We start from the raw sequence: 15,450 nt of genomic DNA on the forward strand, positions 1-15,450 counted from the left end.
CTGAACCCATGTTTCTTTTTAAGCTGCTTATAGATTTCAAACATTCTGGGAAATTTATTTCTCCTAAAATTAACTGTCATAATAATAAAATAATTGTATATTTCTTTAAAATATGATAACATACCTAACTATCAATTGGATTTAATAGTAGATACCATTTATTGTACACTAAGAGGCAACTAAATTGTTCTGAAGTGTCTTCTTAATAGATCCTTCATATGCTAGGCACCATTCCCGTCCTCATGGCTGTACAGGTAGTGACTACATAGATTCTTGGGCCCTGTGTGTCCTGCTATTGAAAAGGCAAAGCTAGCTTGTCTGCCTGATAGATGCTATGTGTAAGTACCTTGTCACCTCACAGTCCCATGCTCAGAGAACAGTTTGTTTAAGTAGCTCTTGATGAACTTGCCTTCACATCTAGAATTCCCATTTATTTGCTGAAAATTTGTATTCACTGTTCCTTTGTTTTGTGAGTTCAGCTCTTTAGAGATAGCAAGAGTGGTCTAATCGTTTTTGCCTTGGGCAATTCTGAGGTGCAGCTTAAACTACAAGTGGCTTTGGTACATGTTTTCTTTAAACAAGCAAAGAGGAAAATTTTGAGCTCTATTCGGATTTGCTGAAGTGTGTTAAATCTATGATGAAAGCCACTGACTGTATTACACATGATTAATTCTGAAGCCCGTGTTAAGATGATCTTTTCAGCAGTTGCTCTTCTAACTGAGCACTGTTTTAAGGCTGGGATTTCAGCAATTAGCCAGTTCAGAATTGCTAATGATACTGGCAGAGGGCAGCAGCAAAAGTGGGAGGGTGGCGTTAGCTTCTCCAGCCTGCTGCCTTCCAGTGCTGGGGGCAGTGTGTCGTGAGAGGTGTCCAGCTTCCACTGCAGTACTCGGGCACATAAATATTTGCATGGTGCCGAGGGCTAGATGATGATGCTCCCTGGTAATCAAACCTATTTACCCAACAGTAGCTACCAGTTATGTCAGCTGTGCCCATAGTGGATCTGGTTAATTTCTTTTATTGCCTGTTGATTTTTATTTGCTTGATAGATAATAACTAAGAGACTCCAGATTTCTTTTGGGAAGAATGAGTCTCTTCGACTATTTTTCTTAAGAGAGAATTGATATTTTTTGTATTTACTACAGATACCTTTTCTTGAGTGCTTTGTAACTATCAGAGTTGATTCCTTGCTTTTGAGCTGTGTGATTCTACAGCAGAATTTTCTATGTAAGGCTAGTTACCACTCAGTTTATAAGATGTAAGCAGATAAATTTCAGCTGCAGGATGGCGGTCTGTCATTCTGCAAAGAAACTCCAAGAATCTAGTTAATTCTCTGGCTTCTGGTACTATATTAGACTGCCTTAGAATGTCTTTCTCTGACTTTTCATGGTTTGGGGGGTTTCATTTCTTTGCTTGCGAGAGTTAGGGGGATATTATTTACTTGAGACAAGATCTCACAATGTAGCCCTGGTTGGACTAGAACTCGGTATTAAGACCAGTTTGACCTTGAACCCAGATCTGCCTCTGCCTCCCAAGTGCTGGGATTAGGAGTGTGTGCTACCATGCCTGGCTGACTTATATGTAGTTTTTATTAAGTTGTCAGTTTTGAGACTTCAACCTTGTTATAATTTTAAAAGCCAAGGCAGGTGATGAAGGTGACTCAACAGGGAAAGGTGTTTGCCTGTAACCCTGACAACCCAAGTTCAATCCCCAAAACACAGGAAAGCGGGAGGAGAGAACCAACTCCACAGAATTGTCCTCTGACCCCACATGCACATACACAAATGCACGATCGATATTTAAAAAAAATAGTTTTAAGAGTGTGTCTTTTCTGAGAATGGAGACTCTGTTGGAATAACTAATACTCTAAGCTGTGTACCAAAGATAATTTAGCATAATTTCTTTTAAGATTTTATTTTTTTTTATGAGCATTGGTGTTTTGTTTGCATGTGTGTCAGTGTGAGGGTACCAGAGTCCATAGAACTGGAGTTACAGACAGTTGTGAGCTGTCATGTGGGTGCTGGGAATTGAATCTGGGTCATATGAAAGAAAGAACAGCTAGCAGGCAGTGGTGGTGCATGCCTTTAATCCCTGCACTCAGGAAGCAGAAACAGGCAGATCTCTGTGAGTTCGAGGCCAGCCTGGTCTACAGAGCTAGTTCCAGGACAGCTAGGGTGGTTACACAGAGAAGCCCTGTCTCAAAAACCAAATCAAAGGAAGGAAGGAAGGAAAGAAAGAAAGAAAGAGCGAGCAGCTAGTACTTTTAACCATTGAGCCATCTCTCCAGCCCCTAACTTAACTCGGTGTTTGATTTTTTGTTTCAGATGATTGTGCAAAAGTTTGCTAAAAAATACCGCTTCACTTTAACTGATGTAATTACCGAGGAGACTACGCATGTTATTATCAAAACAGGTATACTACAAACCTTTACAAACTATATTGCATTTATCTCGTAAACCGCATTAAGAGCCATATAAATCAAGTTGAGCATCCCTAATCCAAAAATTCAAAATCTACAACTATTTGAATATGGACATAATAACATAGCAAGTGGAAATTCTCCTTTTCATGTGGCAGTTCACAGTCAGGCTGTAGGCGACATATGAAGCATGCTGTGTAAAATTGCCTTTAGGGTTTGCAGATGAAGCTTGGTGGAAGAGTGCTACTTAGTTGGCATGTTCAAGGCCCCAGATCAGTGATTCTCAACCCATGGGTTGCAACCCCTTTGGGGGTTGAAAGGCCTTTTCACAGGGGTCACCTAAGACCATCAAAAAAACACAAATATTTACATTATGATTCATAACAGTAGCAAAATTACAGTAATGGAGAAACAATGAAAATAATTTCATGCTTGGGGATTGCCACATGAGGAACTGTACTAAAGGGTCACAGCATTAGGAAGGCTGAGGACCACTGCTCCGGGTCCTATCCTAGCACCATAAACAAAAAGTTACCCTCAGGTTTTGTATATAAAACATGAATGACTTGGCTGTGGTAACTCAAACCTTTGATCCCAGCATTCAGGAGACTAGGCAGGAAGACCAGAAGTTCAAGACCAACCTACGCTATAAAGCAAGACCTTGTCTTAAAAAACAAATGAAGTAGCAACAAAAAAAATTGATTTTTGTGTTATACATGAAAGATGTCCCATATATATATATGCAAATTCTCCAAAAAAAATAGTTTTGGGGGGCTGGAGAGATGGCTCAGAGGTTAAAAGCATTGCCTACTCTTCCAAAGGTCCTGAGTTCAAAGACGGTGATCTTGTATGACCTTCTGTTGGATTTGGGGAGTGACAAAATGAATTGCTGAACCACACTTCCTGTGTGCTCCTTGGAGTTCAGGGGGTATAGAGCAGACCAAATCATGGAAGAGCAAGTAATACAAAGAAGAGAACAGGGTGGAAGTAAATCTCCACTCAGACCTTGGAGAGTAGTGAGCTACATGTGACTCTTGGCTTGAGTGTGGCTGGGTGTGTGTCCTATAGCCTTAACATGTGAAGGAGGAAAAGAGTGGACCCGCTCATGTGTCGTACGCTGTCTCCGTTTTTTAGTCTTAGTGAGTTTGTGTAAGATAACTCTGGGAGTTTGTAGTTGACTGTAAAATCTGAGTAACCACGTAGAGCTGCTGAAAAGCTTATATGAAATTGGCCTGCTTTATTTAATACAAGCCTGGTACATGTAGCAAGTGTAGAAGTGTGGCTCTGGCCTTTGATGACTCTTCTGCTGAAGTGACTGTCTAGGTGATACTCTTTGTGCTCAACAGTTTTTTCACTGTGACAACTAATAGGCTTAGAGAGGCTAGGGGCTGGTGGAGCACACCTTTAATCCTAGCACTCAGGAGGCAGAGGCAGGCAGATCTATGTTAGCTAGAGACATAGCATACAGAGTGAGTTCCAGGACAGCCAAGGTAGTTACAGAGAAACCCTGTTGCAAACACCCCTCTATCGGCTGCCACCAAAATAAAAGTGTGTGTGTGTGTGTGTGTGTGTGTGTGTGTGTGTGAGAGAGAGAGAGAGAGAGAGAGAGAGAGAGAGAGAGAGAGAGAGAGCACTTTTTTCTCGCAGAGGACCCTAGCACCCACATTGCAACTCACAACCACCCATAACTCTAGTTTCAGAGTATCCACTGCCCCCTTGTGCTCTCAGGCACTAGTCATGCATGTGATACATAAACACACATGTAAGCAAAACAGTTATACATACAATAAATCAAAAAAAATTTTTAAATAAAAGTGATGTTTGGCAAAGTAAATGAATGAGAAGATTCAAGGGGCTGAGATATCCATCTCTAAGCATCTAAAGAATTATTGTAAGGCTCAGAAAGTCAGAAAACTGCACAGAAGTATGGGAGGTACAGATTAGGACTACACTATAAAACCTTGCTCACAGAATTGGTTTTCTGGTGCACGCTTGCCCATCCTGGGATATTTCTGTCCTTAGAGCTTATCTTAGTTAGGTTTCTGTTGCTGTGAAGAGATGTCCGGTATTTAATTGGGGTGCCTCACTTACAGTTTCAGAGGTTCAGTCCATTATGGCAGGAAGCATGGTGACACACAGCAGTCACAGTGCTGACAAAGTAGCTGAGAGTCCTACATCTTGCAGGCCACAGGAAATGGTCTGGGACACTGGGCGGTATCCTGAGCATAGGAAAACTCAAAGCTCACCGCCACAGTGACACATTATTTCCTCCAACACAGCCACACCTCCTAGTAGTACCACTCCCTTTGGGATTGTGGGGGCCAATTACATTCAGACTACCACAGAGCTCTAGGCTCCACCACAAGGTTGACAGCTCTTTGACTCTTTCCGTGAGACTGCTAAGATCTAGGTTTCTCGTGCACAGAAATTGTGCCAGAAGGCAGTGCTCATTGGAGGCAGGTGCCAGAACAAGATGTGGAAGCTAAGTTCTATTTAAGAGACGAATGCCATTAGATTTTAATGTTTTAAGAAATGGGTTAGGATGAAAGGTGATAAAGGTGAAAGAGAACTTTAAAATACAAATTAAGGGGCTGGAGATATGGCTCAGAGGTTAAGAGCACTGACTCTTCTTCCAGAGGTCCTGAGTTCAATTCCCAGCAACCACATGGTGGCTCACAGCCATCTATAATGAGATCTGGCGCCCTCTTCTTCCATGTATGTCTCTTCATCTCCTGCTTATTGGAATACCTACACGGGAAAGAGAATAGCTGGCGAGACTGCTTCCCTGTGCCTCGCAGGGTCCCCGGGGAGAAACTGCAGGGCTGAACTTGTCATTGGCATTTCTGATTTAGGATCTTTTTTAATTTTTTTAATTTTTTTTTTTTCAAATTTAGGACTTCGGCACTTTTCTTACATATTCCTGTCTGGTAAAGTAGATCTGCACCCACATTGATCACTAGTACTAATTAACATGGGGTAGAGCTCCTTAGCTAGCCTTGGCGTCTCTGAGCTGAGGCGAACATGGCATCCAACAACCCACTCCTGCTGGTTATCGTTAGTGGTGCTTCTGGCTTCTGATTTTATCTCAAGGGGTGCTGGGCTCCAGCTTCTCGGGCAGCACCTCCCACTTCTGATTTTCTAACGCTTTCGTGTCTTTCATTCTGCAGACGCTGAGCTTGTGTGTGAACGGACACTGAAATATTTTCTAGGAATCGCAGGAGGAAAATGGATAGTTAGTTATTCATGTAAGTACAATGCAGTGTGTCTGCTCCTCCCTTTAACACCTCAGAATTGCATTTTAACACCTGAGGTTTCTGCTGATGCGAAGTCTGAGTTACCAAAAGGTCTTTAACACAAAACTAGCTTTGTCTTTAGATGCTATGGCTTTGTTCAGATAGAACTAACAGGAGCTGGTCTCCTCTTGGCAGTGCTGGCATGTGAGCGAGGACTTATTTAGTAGTAGGAGGAGCCCATATACAGCAGCACTTTTATAATGTTTAAATAATATAACGTTCTGCTGTGTCCAGAAGGAAATCTGCCACAGGCCTTTTTAAAGAGTTAGCTCTCCTGTGAATTGCTGAATTTCCCACTCCACGAAGAGACCCTGTTGTTCTGCTCTTCATGACTTATCTCTCCTGCGTTCTCTGCAGGGGTCATCCGGTCTATTCAAGAAAGAAAACTGCTGAGTGTGGTAGGTAGTTGATGCGCACGCGCCAGAGACACTGGAATGGGCATTGCTTTTCCTTCATTACACGTTTTCCTCAGTGATGGGGGCGTTGAGAGTGATGTAGAGCAGGCCAGGAAATGCCATGTTCTTATTCGTTCTAGATTGCAGAAGAAAGTGTTTTCTTTGGAGAAAGAAAGAATTTACAAAATAAAGATTCATATGAACAAATAATGAACCACCTCCAGAGCCAGATGAGGTGGTGTATATCTGTGATACCGACGCTTAGGAGTTTGAGGCCTGACTGGACTACATAATTTCAGGCCAGCCTAGGCTACATAATAAGAGCCTTTTTTTTTGTTTTTGTTTTTTCGAGACAGGGTTTCTCTGTGTAACAGCTCTGACTGTCCTGTAACTCAGTTTGTAGACCAGGCTGGCCTCAAACTTATAAAAATCCACCTGTCTCTGCCTTCTCTGTCTTGGAACTAAAGCCCTGTGCCACCATGCCTGGCTGCGCCTGTCTTTATAAGTAAATAATCAGAAACAGCCACCACCACCACCCTTTTGGGGGTTTGTCACATATCATGGAATGGTCTGGCACTCCTGATCACCCACCCCTGACCTCCCAAGTGCTGGGATTCTGGGATTATAAGTATGTTCCACCACACCAAGAGCCTTCTCTTATAAGTGTACACCTTTGTAGGAAACTGGCTAGTCACCATTGTTAAAGAAAATTACTTTGGGTAAGGGTGTGGCTTAGTTTGTGCTTGTTTAACATGCGTGTGACCCTGGGTTTGATTCCCAGCACCTCGTGAATATGAATTACATATGCTTGTGATCTCAGTCTTAGAGAGTGGGAGCAGCAGAATGAGCGGCTCGGTCATCCTTAAATTACATGAGTTCAAAGCCAGCATAAGCTACAGGAGACCCTGTCTCTGAAAAAAAAAAATTAATATGCTGACTATCTGTTTAGAAATTGATCTTCCAAGAAATGCTGCTTTTTTTATGATACAAAGAACAGTGAGAATTAAATAAGTTAAGCATGTAGTAGGAAGAATAATTTTAGTACAGCCAAGAACTGATGATGACGGTAGATCACATAAAACAAAATTAGTGGAATCTGTTTAAAACTATTACATACTGCTCAGTATATTCATAATTAATTAAATGACACTTGATGTTAATTTCACTTAGCAACCATTTATTGGGAGCCCACCAAGTATCGGTTACTAGGAATACCACAGTAAACAAGAATGACCAGATTCCCTACTCTGGAAAGATGTGTGCCTAGTAAGAGGAGATCCACAATAAATAGAGGAATCTTATACACCAATAAATGCTTTGATGGACAGCAGACTAACAGTTGTCTGGAGTCAAGGGTTACCTACCTCAGTTACAGAGGTCGGGCAAAGTCTTTATGAAACAACGAGCTGAGACCTAAATAACAAGAAAAAACTATCTTTGAAAAACTGTAGAGAACAACTCTAATAGGTAGGAACAGAAAGCCCTAAAATCTGGGTGTGGCCGGGCATGGCTGCATACACCTTGAATCCCCACCCTGGAGGCAGAGGTAGGTGGATCTGTGTAAGTTTGAGAGTAGACTTCTCTACGAGCTCCTGCAGGCTCCCAAATAACCACACAGACATTTAATATTAATTATAAAAGCTCAACTGATAGCTTAGGCTTGTTACTAACTAGCTCTTACAACTTAAATTTACTTTTTTTTTTTTTTAGAAAACAATCGTTTCTCCCCCTCCCCCTTCCTGATCACCCCCTAACCCATATTTCTTATCTACACTCTTCCATATGGTAGTGCCTTTTTCAGCATGGCATGTTCATCTTCTCCGCATCTCCTGGTGACTCTGCCCTCCTTTTTTCCCACTTCCTTGCTTTGTCCTCAAGTTCCGCTTAACCTCTACCTGCCCGTCAGCTCTTTATTAGCCAATGAGAGCAATACGTATAGTATCACAGTGTACAAAAGTAGTTCTGCAGCAAGTTCCAGGACAGCCAGGGCTATACAGAGAAACAGTTTATTTTCAAAATAAAAACAAAAACAAACAATAGATCTGGATGTAGGCATGAGTTTGGTTTATTAAAGAAGAATAGACCATTATAGTTGAAGGTAGGGAACTGGCGAATTTTGTGTAGGGAGCACAGATGGCAGGGCAGGGTGAGAACTCAGAGACAAGGACCAGATCAGGAAGACTTTGTGTGGAGCTGCATACCCTACCTTTATATGGGTTCTGGGTTTGGACTGAGGTTGTCAGACTTCATGGCAGGCCGCTTTAGCTGCTTTACCTGCTGAGCCATCTCACTGGCCTCATTTTATTGTTTTGGCTTCAGTAACTGAATCAACAGAACTCTGAAAAGCCCTAGTGTTTTCAGCTGACAACACACAATTGATTTAAGTGATCAAACCCTCAGTTATCCTTACACGGTACAGTGTTAGCAGTTTAATCTAAATGCTGAGTGAATGTTTCGAAAAGAGATGGGTGTTAGAAATTAAAATACATTTTTAAAAGAAAATCAAATCCCAATGAGATCGGTATTTGAGCAAAGATTGACCTTGGGACTGTGGAGGTGGCTCAGGTGAAGGCACCAGCTGCCCAGCCTGATGCCCCGAAGGCCGATCTCAGGACCCACATGGATGGAGAGAGCCAGCCTCAGCCTACAGGTGTGCTGCACACTAACTAAATAAATAACAAAGTACTTCAATGAATGTGATTTCTCTTCCTCTGGTCACAGTGCTTTGTGTGTTTGGGGGTTTTGTTTTCTTGGAGTTGGTTTGGGTTTCATTTTTTAATGTTTTTTTTATATTTATTTTACATGCATTGATGTTTTGCCTGCATATATGTCTGTGTGAAGTGTCAGATCCTCTGGAATTGGAGTTACAGACAGTTGTGAGTTGCTTTTGTGAGTGCTGGGAATTGAACCTGGGCCCTAGAAGAGAAATCAGTGGTTAAAAGCACTTGGCTATTCTAAGGAACCAGGATTTTTTGTGTTGTTTTGTTAGCTTTGTGTTGTTTTGTTAGTGGTGGTTTTTGAGAGAGGGTTTTTACTGTGTTGTATATAGCCCTGGTTGTCTTAGAACTCATTCTGTAGACCATACTAGCCTCAAACTCCAAGATCTGCCTCCCACCACCTTCCAAGTGCTGGTATTAAAGGCATGTGCTACCACACCAGGCTAGGAACCAGGGTTTTATTCCAGCATTTCATGAATTCTCATAGCTATCTATAACTCCAGTTCCAGGGAATCTGATCTCTTTGGGTATCAGGTGTGTGTATGAAACACATACATACATGTAAGCAAAGCACTCATACATAAAATAAAATATAAGGATGAATTTTTTTAAAAAAATCTGAGACAGGATCTCATTTGGGTATGGTTGGATAGGTCTTTAAATCTCAGCTCTCGGGAAGAGGCAGAATCAAGCAGCAGCATAATCTACAGATCGAGTTCTAGGCCAGCCAGGCTACACAGCTTTGTCTCAATAATAATAGTAATAGTAATAATAAAGACAAGGTTTCATAATATAGTCCTGGCTGGCCTGGTACGTGGTACTCTGCCACATGGCCCAGTTTTTAATTTTGTGTGTGTGTGTGTGTGTGTGTGTGTGTACATGTACACATGAATATAGTGCCTGTGTCAGATCCCCTTGGAACTGGACTTATAGGTGGTTGTGAGCAGCCAGACATGGGAACTAGAAACCAAACTCTGGTCTTCTGCAAGATGAGTTCACACTCTTAACAGCTGGGTCATCTCTCCACCCCACTGATCATAAAGTTTTGTGTTTGGTTTCAGCATGAATTTGAAGTCAAAGGAGATGTTGTTACTGGAAGAAACCACCAAGGTCCAAAGCGATCCAGAGAATCCAAGGAAAAGGTAAAGTCCCTCTCATGTGTGACAGAAACCACAGCCTGGGGCTCTGCAGCCAGCTGCTGTGGGGCACTGGGCACTGGCTATGTGCCCAACAAGGCAAACAAGGATTGTTTCTGCCCCGTAAGAGAACATAAAGCCTAGAGTGGTAGTTATAATTTCAGGTCCTGGCCAAGGTTTAGATCTCAGCTGATAGTGATAGAGTTTAGATTTCAAAGATGTGACTCTAGGCTCAGTCATGGCACATTCCTTTAATCCCAGCACTAGGGAGGCAGAAGCGGGCAGATGTCTGTGAGTTCGAGGCCAGCCTGGTCTACAGAGTGAGTTCCAGGACATCCAGGCCCACACAAAGAAACCCTATCTCTAACGCCCCCCCCCAAAAAAAGAGCTCAAAGATGTAAATCTAAACCTTTTGCTCTTCTTACTTCACTGTAGTCTTTTCTCTGAGTAGCACAGTAAGTGCAAGCAGTGTACATGATACAACCTGTGCACACTCATAATCAACAACCTACAACACTGTAATGTGTGTACTATTATTAACTATATGTTACATATGAGAATATGCCACTTATTTTATATATGAGAAAATTGAGTTCAGAGAGGTTAAGCTCCCCAGGTCATTTAACTAGTGAGTGATAGAAGAAGCTAAACACAGGCCCTCGAGCTTCAAATATAAGCTCACAAGTTATAGTGGCTTTGCAGGAGAAAAGCAAAGTATCCCAACAACTTTGCAAGTAAGAGCAGGACTCTGACTTTCTCTAGCATGCCATAGCAGATGGTGCAGTCAGAGCTGCATCCTCCTTGCAGGAAGAAGTCTCCGCAATATTTCACACCTGCCTGGCAGGCCGGAGCCAACTGCTTTCCCAGGTTACTGGATAAGTGCTTGTGTTCCCAGGCTGCTTTTCTTCCCTTTCAAGTGTGCACCAGCAGGTGTTTCAGAACACTCCCACGCGGAGTGCCTTCTGTTCCTCCACAGAAACTTGAGAGGAGACCGGTAAGGGTGGCTTTTCTACGGAAAACTGCTTTGGACGGGATCACAAACCAAGCCTGGAGTTCTGAACCCTTGGGATAAGCCCATCCTCACTCTCTGAGCCTATCACATAACTGTTCCAGGTGCCAAGAAAAGCTGCTCACCCTGCTTTTCGCTTTTCCCCAAGGTGTTCTTTATGAGCCAACTGTTTGTTCTTACCCAGCTGGTTCCGTGCAGAATTAACACCAGGTCCGTCCCTCCTTCCTCAAAGGAAAGCCGAGTGCCACAGGATTTCTCTTGCATTCAGGATGGCAGTGATAGAAACTGCTTGGGCAAAGTAATGACATTCAGAGGATACTGAAATGTCACTGCAGTATTTTCACAAAGAGATGTGTTTTTAGAGGTGACGCTTTAGATTCCTTATCTCATAACTAGACATTCTCATCATTGTTGGCCTGGATACGAAAATTCCTAATGTTTTATATGTCTCAAGGCAGCATTTGCTCCAACTGACTGCCTGGAGGGAACTTTTAGCATTTATGAGCATCTAGGTCCTGTCAACACACTGGGGATCCATTTTATTCATAGAGATGGGGAGAGCGGCAGAGGTGGGAGCTGTCATTTCCAACAATAACTGATTTGCCTGCTGCCCTCTTTCTCTGCCTGTCATGTGGGGTGAAGTCATTTCCAGTAGAGCCATCTGTCGTTTTCAGCCCCTTGATTTTGTCTCTGCTGACCCAGTCAGTTTTCTTCTAGTGTCATAGAAGGTAGGAAGACAGTCAGAAGAATGAGTTACTCAAACGGTATACGAAGTTACAGCCATCCGTACACCTCGTGAGTGGCGCTCCTTTGTAATCCCAACACTCAAAGCTAAGGCAGGAGAATTGTAAATTTGGTGGACAACAGACTGAGATCCTGTATCAAAACAAAAATATTAATAACTAACACATTAGGTTTCTTTAAAATGATATACTTGAAACTCTCAGAACTCAAGTCAGTGTACACCTGGGATTTTGACAGCCAGGGCTACACAGAGAAACCCTAGCTCCAAAAAAAAAGGAAAAAAAAAGTTCAGAAGTTCAGTTCCTCAATCACACTAACCACATTTCAAATGCCTGACAACCTCATGTGTTAGGGCTTACATCTTATGAGACAGATGCAGGACATTTCTGGTATTACGTAATGTTCTTTTTTAAAAATATCCATTTATTTATTATGTATACAATATTCTGTCTACGTGTATGCCTTCAGACCAGAAGAGGGCGCCAGGCCTCATTACAGATGGTTGTGAGCCGCCATGTGTTTGCTGGGATTTGAACTCCGGACCTTTGGAAGAGCAGGCAATGCTCTTAACCACTGAGCCATCTGTCCAGCCCTCACGTAACATTCTTTGGATGGCGCTAAGGAGCATTGTAATTACCGTGTTTGTATGTATTCTTTGTCATCAGAAAACCAGGTGTTCCAGCTAGCTGGGTGAAAGGGTTCACCAAATGAGAAATGTCCAAGTCGCCTGAAGATGCAATGGTAGTTGTCATAGCAGTAGGGAGGGGGAAGGGGCTTTTGACTAGCAGAGAAAAGGAATGTGTGCACAGAAGATAGATGGCTGTACTGGCTGGGCGTGGTAGTCCTGATGCACCCAGTCAGGGTAAACATCATCCATCATCTAGTACCTTTGAATTTCTTGCTATTAAATGTAAAGAAGAACCAGTAGGTTGTTAGTGTTTAGTTTATTTTCATCATCTCTGACAAAAAGTGAAGTCACTTTGCCAGGTCACCAATCATAAACCTGGACCTGACAAGGTATTCGTCCCCTAAATGACAAAGAATGACTTCAGGGGCTAGAGAGAACTCAGAGGTTAAGAGCACTTCCTGCTCTTCTTAGCATCCACACTGGATATCTCACAGCTGCCTGTAACATCAGCACCAGGAAATCTGATGTCCTCTGGCCTCCACCAGCACTTGGACATATGGCACATGCGTACACACACAAAATAATATATATTTTTTAGGGTGACTATAGAATATAGATCAATTTTATACACAATTCAGTAAAATCCGAAATCAGTTCAGAATGTCGAACTGATCATCTTATCTCTAGGAAGGAGCACAGAAGTTGTCTAGTGGTAAAGAAAAGTTGTTCCATTTTAGGGGGTCTCTATTTCTTATAAAAACCCAGACTCTGGACAAGGTGGTGCATTTCTGTCATCCCAGCATTTGAAAGGTGGAAGTAGGAGGATCAGGATTTTGAGACCAACAAGTTTGAGGCAGCCTGTCTCACAGAAAGGGGAGAGAGTCTGGAGCGGTAGCTCAGTTGAGAGTGCTTGCTGCTCATTCCGAAGACCTGCTTTTGATTTCCAGCATCCACATTATGCAGCTCACATCTGCTAGTAACCCCAGCTCGAGGAGCTCAGATGTGCCCTTCTGGCTCCTGGGACACCTGCACACCTGTGACGTAGATTCTTTTCTCTGCACGACATCACTCATTCTGTTCTCTTTGCAGCTCTTCGAAGGCCTAAAAATCTGTTGTTGTGAACCTTTCACCAACATGCCCAAAGGTGAGCACCCGGGAGGCTGTGCAGTTGCAGAACCAGCCTGGCTTACATAGCAGAGTGTACAGAGTAGCAGACAGGGTCAGCCTCTGTGGAGATTGGTCAAATGTTCTAGAGTTATTTTGTTTCTCTGATGTTCTCCAAACAGATGAGCCTAAACTTTTTATGACAAAAAGCAAGGCATGTGTTCTTTCCCATGAGTAGTGAGGAGTTAAGGTTTAAGGTACCGTATTCTGTGCTTGTGTGGGATAGAACTTCTAGTGTTGCTCACTTAGACTATGCAGGGCAGCAGTGATGAGAACCACCTGGGCTTTGCCAGGTATGGCAGCACAGGCCTTTGTTGCTGTAGTTGGTTTTTTTGTTATGTTTTGTTTGCTGTGGTTGTTTTAATTTTTGTTAGATTTTGTTTGTTTTCTGTTTGAGAAAGTGTCTCTGTGTAGACCTGGATGTCCTGAAACTTACTATGTAGACCAGGCTGGCCTCAAACTCAAAATCCACCTATCTCTGTGCTATCAGACCCTGCTTAAGAACTGTGGTTTTATTTTTATGTGAAATATTTTGTCTCCGTGAATGTATATACACCACTTGTGTGCCAGGAGCCCATAAGAGGTCAGAAGAAGAAATCAGATAACCTGGAATTGGAGTTAGAGTTGGTTGTGAGCCACCTTGTGGGTACTTGGAACCAAACCCAGGACCTCTGCAAGACTAATCAGCACTCTTAACTACTGAGCCGTCTCTCCGGTTCTCGGCACATGCCTTTAATGCCAGCACTTGAGCTCTAGGCCAGCCGGGATAAGTGGTGAGAACCCTGTCTCAAAAACAATCAAACAGGCCGTAGTGGCACATACCTTTAATTCCAGCACTTAGGAGGCAGAGGTAGGCAGCAGATCTACAAGGCCAGCCTGGTCTACAAGTGAGTTCCAGGTCTACAAAGGAAGTTTCAGGATGGGCAGGATGCAAGAACCTTGAGTTTATTATAAATGTCAAAAAGAGTTCTCTTCTTCCTGAACCACCTTCATTTAATATAGAAGTTTTATGGTCTGGGCCAGGCCCAGGGGAAAGGGAGGTTCATGGTGGATATTTCTAGTTCAATTTAATATTAAATATGATGTAACCATGAAAACTGCCATGAGGCTGGACTTAGTGACATGTGCCTGTAACCCAAGCACTTGGGAGGTCATGAGAGTCAGCAATCTAGGGTTGTCCTTGAGTACACAGAGAAGTCACCACCAGTTTGGGCTACCTGAGACCCGGGCCACAGAGGACTGCTGTGGGCTCCACTCTTGCTCTCAAAGGCCCTTGTCCACGTGTAGCTGTGGTTAGTTCTCTTCAAAAAGAAGGTTTCTTCCCCTTTTAATCTGAGTTTCACTTCAGCTCCAGGGACTGGAGTCCTGTGACTTGGTAGACCTTAGCACAGCATTCTCGGCCTTCCAAATGATGCTCCCCTTAACACAGTTCTGGGGCTGTGATGACCCACAGCCATAAAATTATTTCATTGCCACTTAATAGCTAATTTTACTACTGTTATGAAGCATAATATAAATATCTGATATTCAGCTCTTGTGAAAGGGTCACTTGATCTCTCCCCCCAAGGGATCACAGCCCACGGGTTGGAAACCTGGGCCTGAGGTCTGGCCGCAAGCAGATGGGCGGTAGCACGAGTGTCGGCAGCGATTTCTCTCTGGTTTTTGTTTTCTTGAGACAGGGTTTTTCTCTGTAGCCCTGGCTGTCCTCGAACTCACAGAGATCCACCTGCCTCTACCTCCCAACTACTGGAATTAAAAGTGTGCGCAACCATTGCCCAGCTGATTTCTGTTTTTATACTTTTAATATAGTGAAAGCCGGGGACTCTAGCGAATGTCATTGGCAGAGAGGCTAAGTTAGCCTCAGCTCAGGCAGGCAGGAGACCTCCACAGTTCCCAGGAGTGAGCAGTCTTCTTTCCTGAACAGTATGAGGAGGATCTTTTTAAG

The 15,450-nt window shown here is 43.1% G+C and overlaps 1 protein-coding gene across 9 annotated transcripts in view; it reads left to right on the forward strand.

The window, feature by feature from the left end:
* Positions 1-15,450, forward strand: part of Brca1 (BRCA1 DNA repair associated) — a 66,560-nt gene that overhangs the window by 48,052 nt on the left and 3,058 nt on the right. For 8 of the 9 annotated variants that reach the window (XM_048445740.3, XM_048445739.3, XM_087909952.1 and 5 more), the window contains 5 exons: positions 2,325-2,412; positions 5,587-5,664; positions 6,070-6,110; positions 9,886-9,966; positions 13,431-13,485. In XM_048445740.3, coding sequence (XP_048301697.3) covers positions 2,325-2,412; positions 5,587-5,664; positions 6,070-6,110; positions 9,886-9,966; positions 13,431-13,485 — 343 coding nt within the window. The remainder of the gene's footprint in view (positions 1-2,324; positions 2,413-5,586; positions 5,665-6,069; positions 6,111-9,885; positions 9,967-13,430; positions 13,486-15,450) is intronic. The other variant, XR_015738746.1, reaches the window with a different exon arrangement.

This window comes from Myodes glareolus, chromosome 9 (genome assembly GCF_982192425.1).
Source record: "Myodes glareolus chromosome 9, mMyoGla1.1, whole genome shotgun sequence".
Lineage (NCBI taxonomy): Eukaryota > Metazoa > Chordata > Mammalia > Rodentia > Cricetidae > Myodes > Myodes glareolus.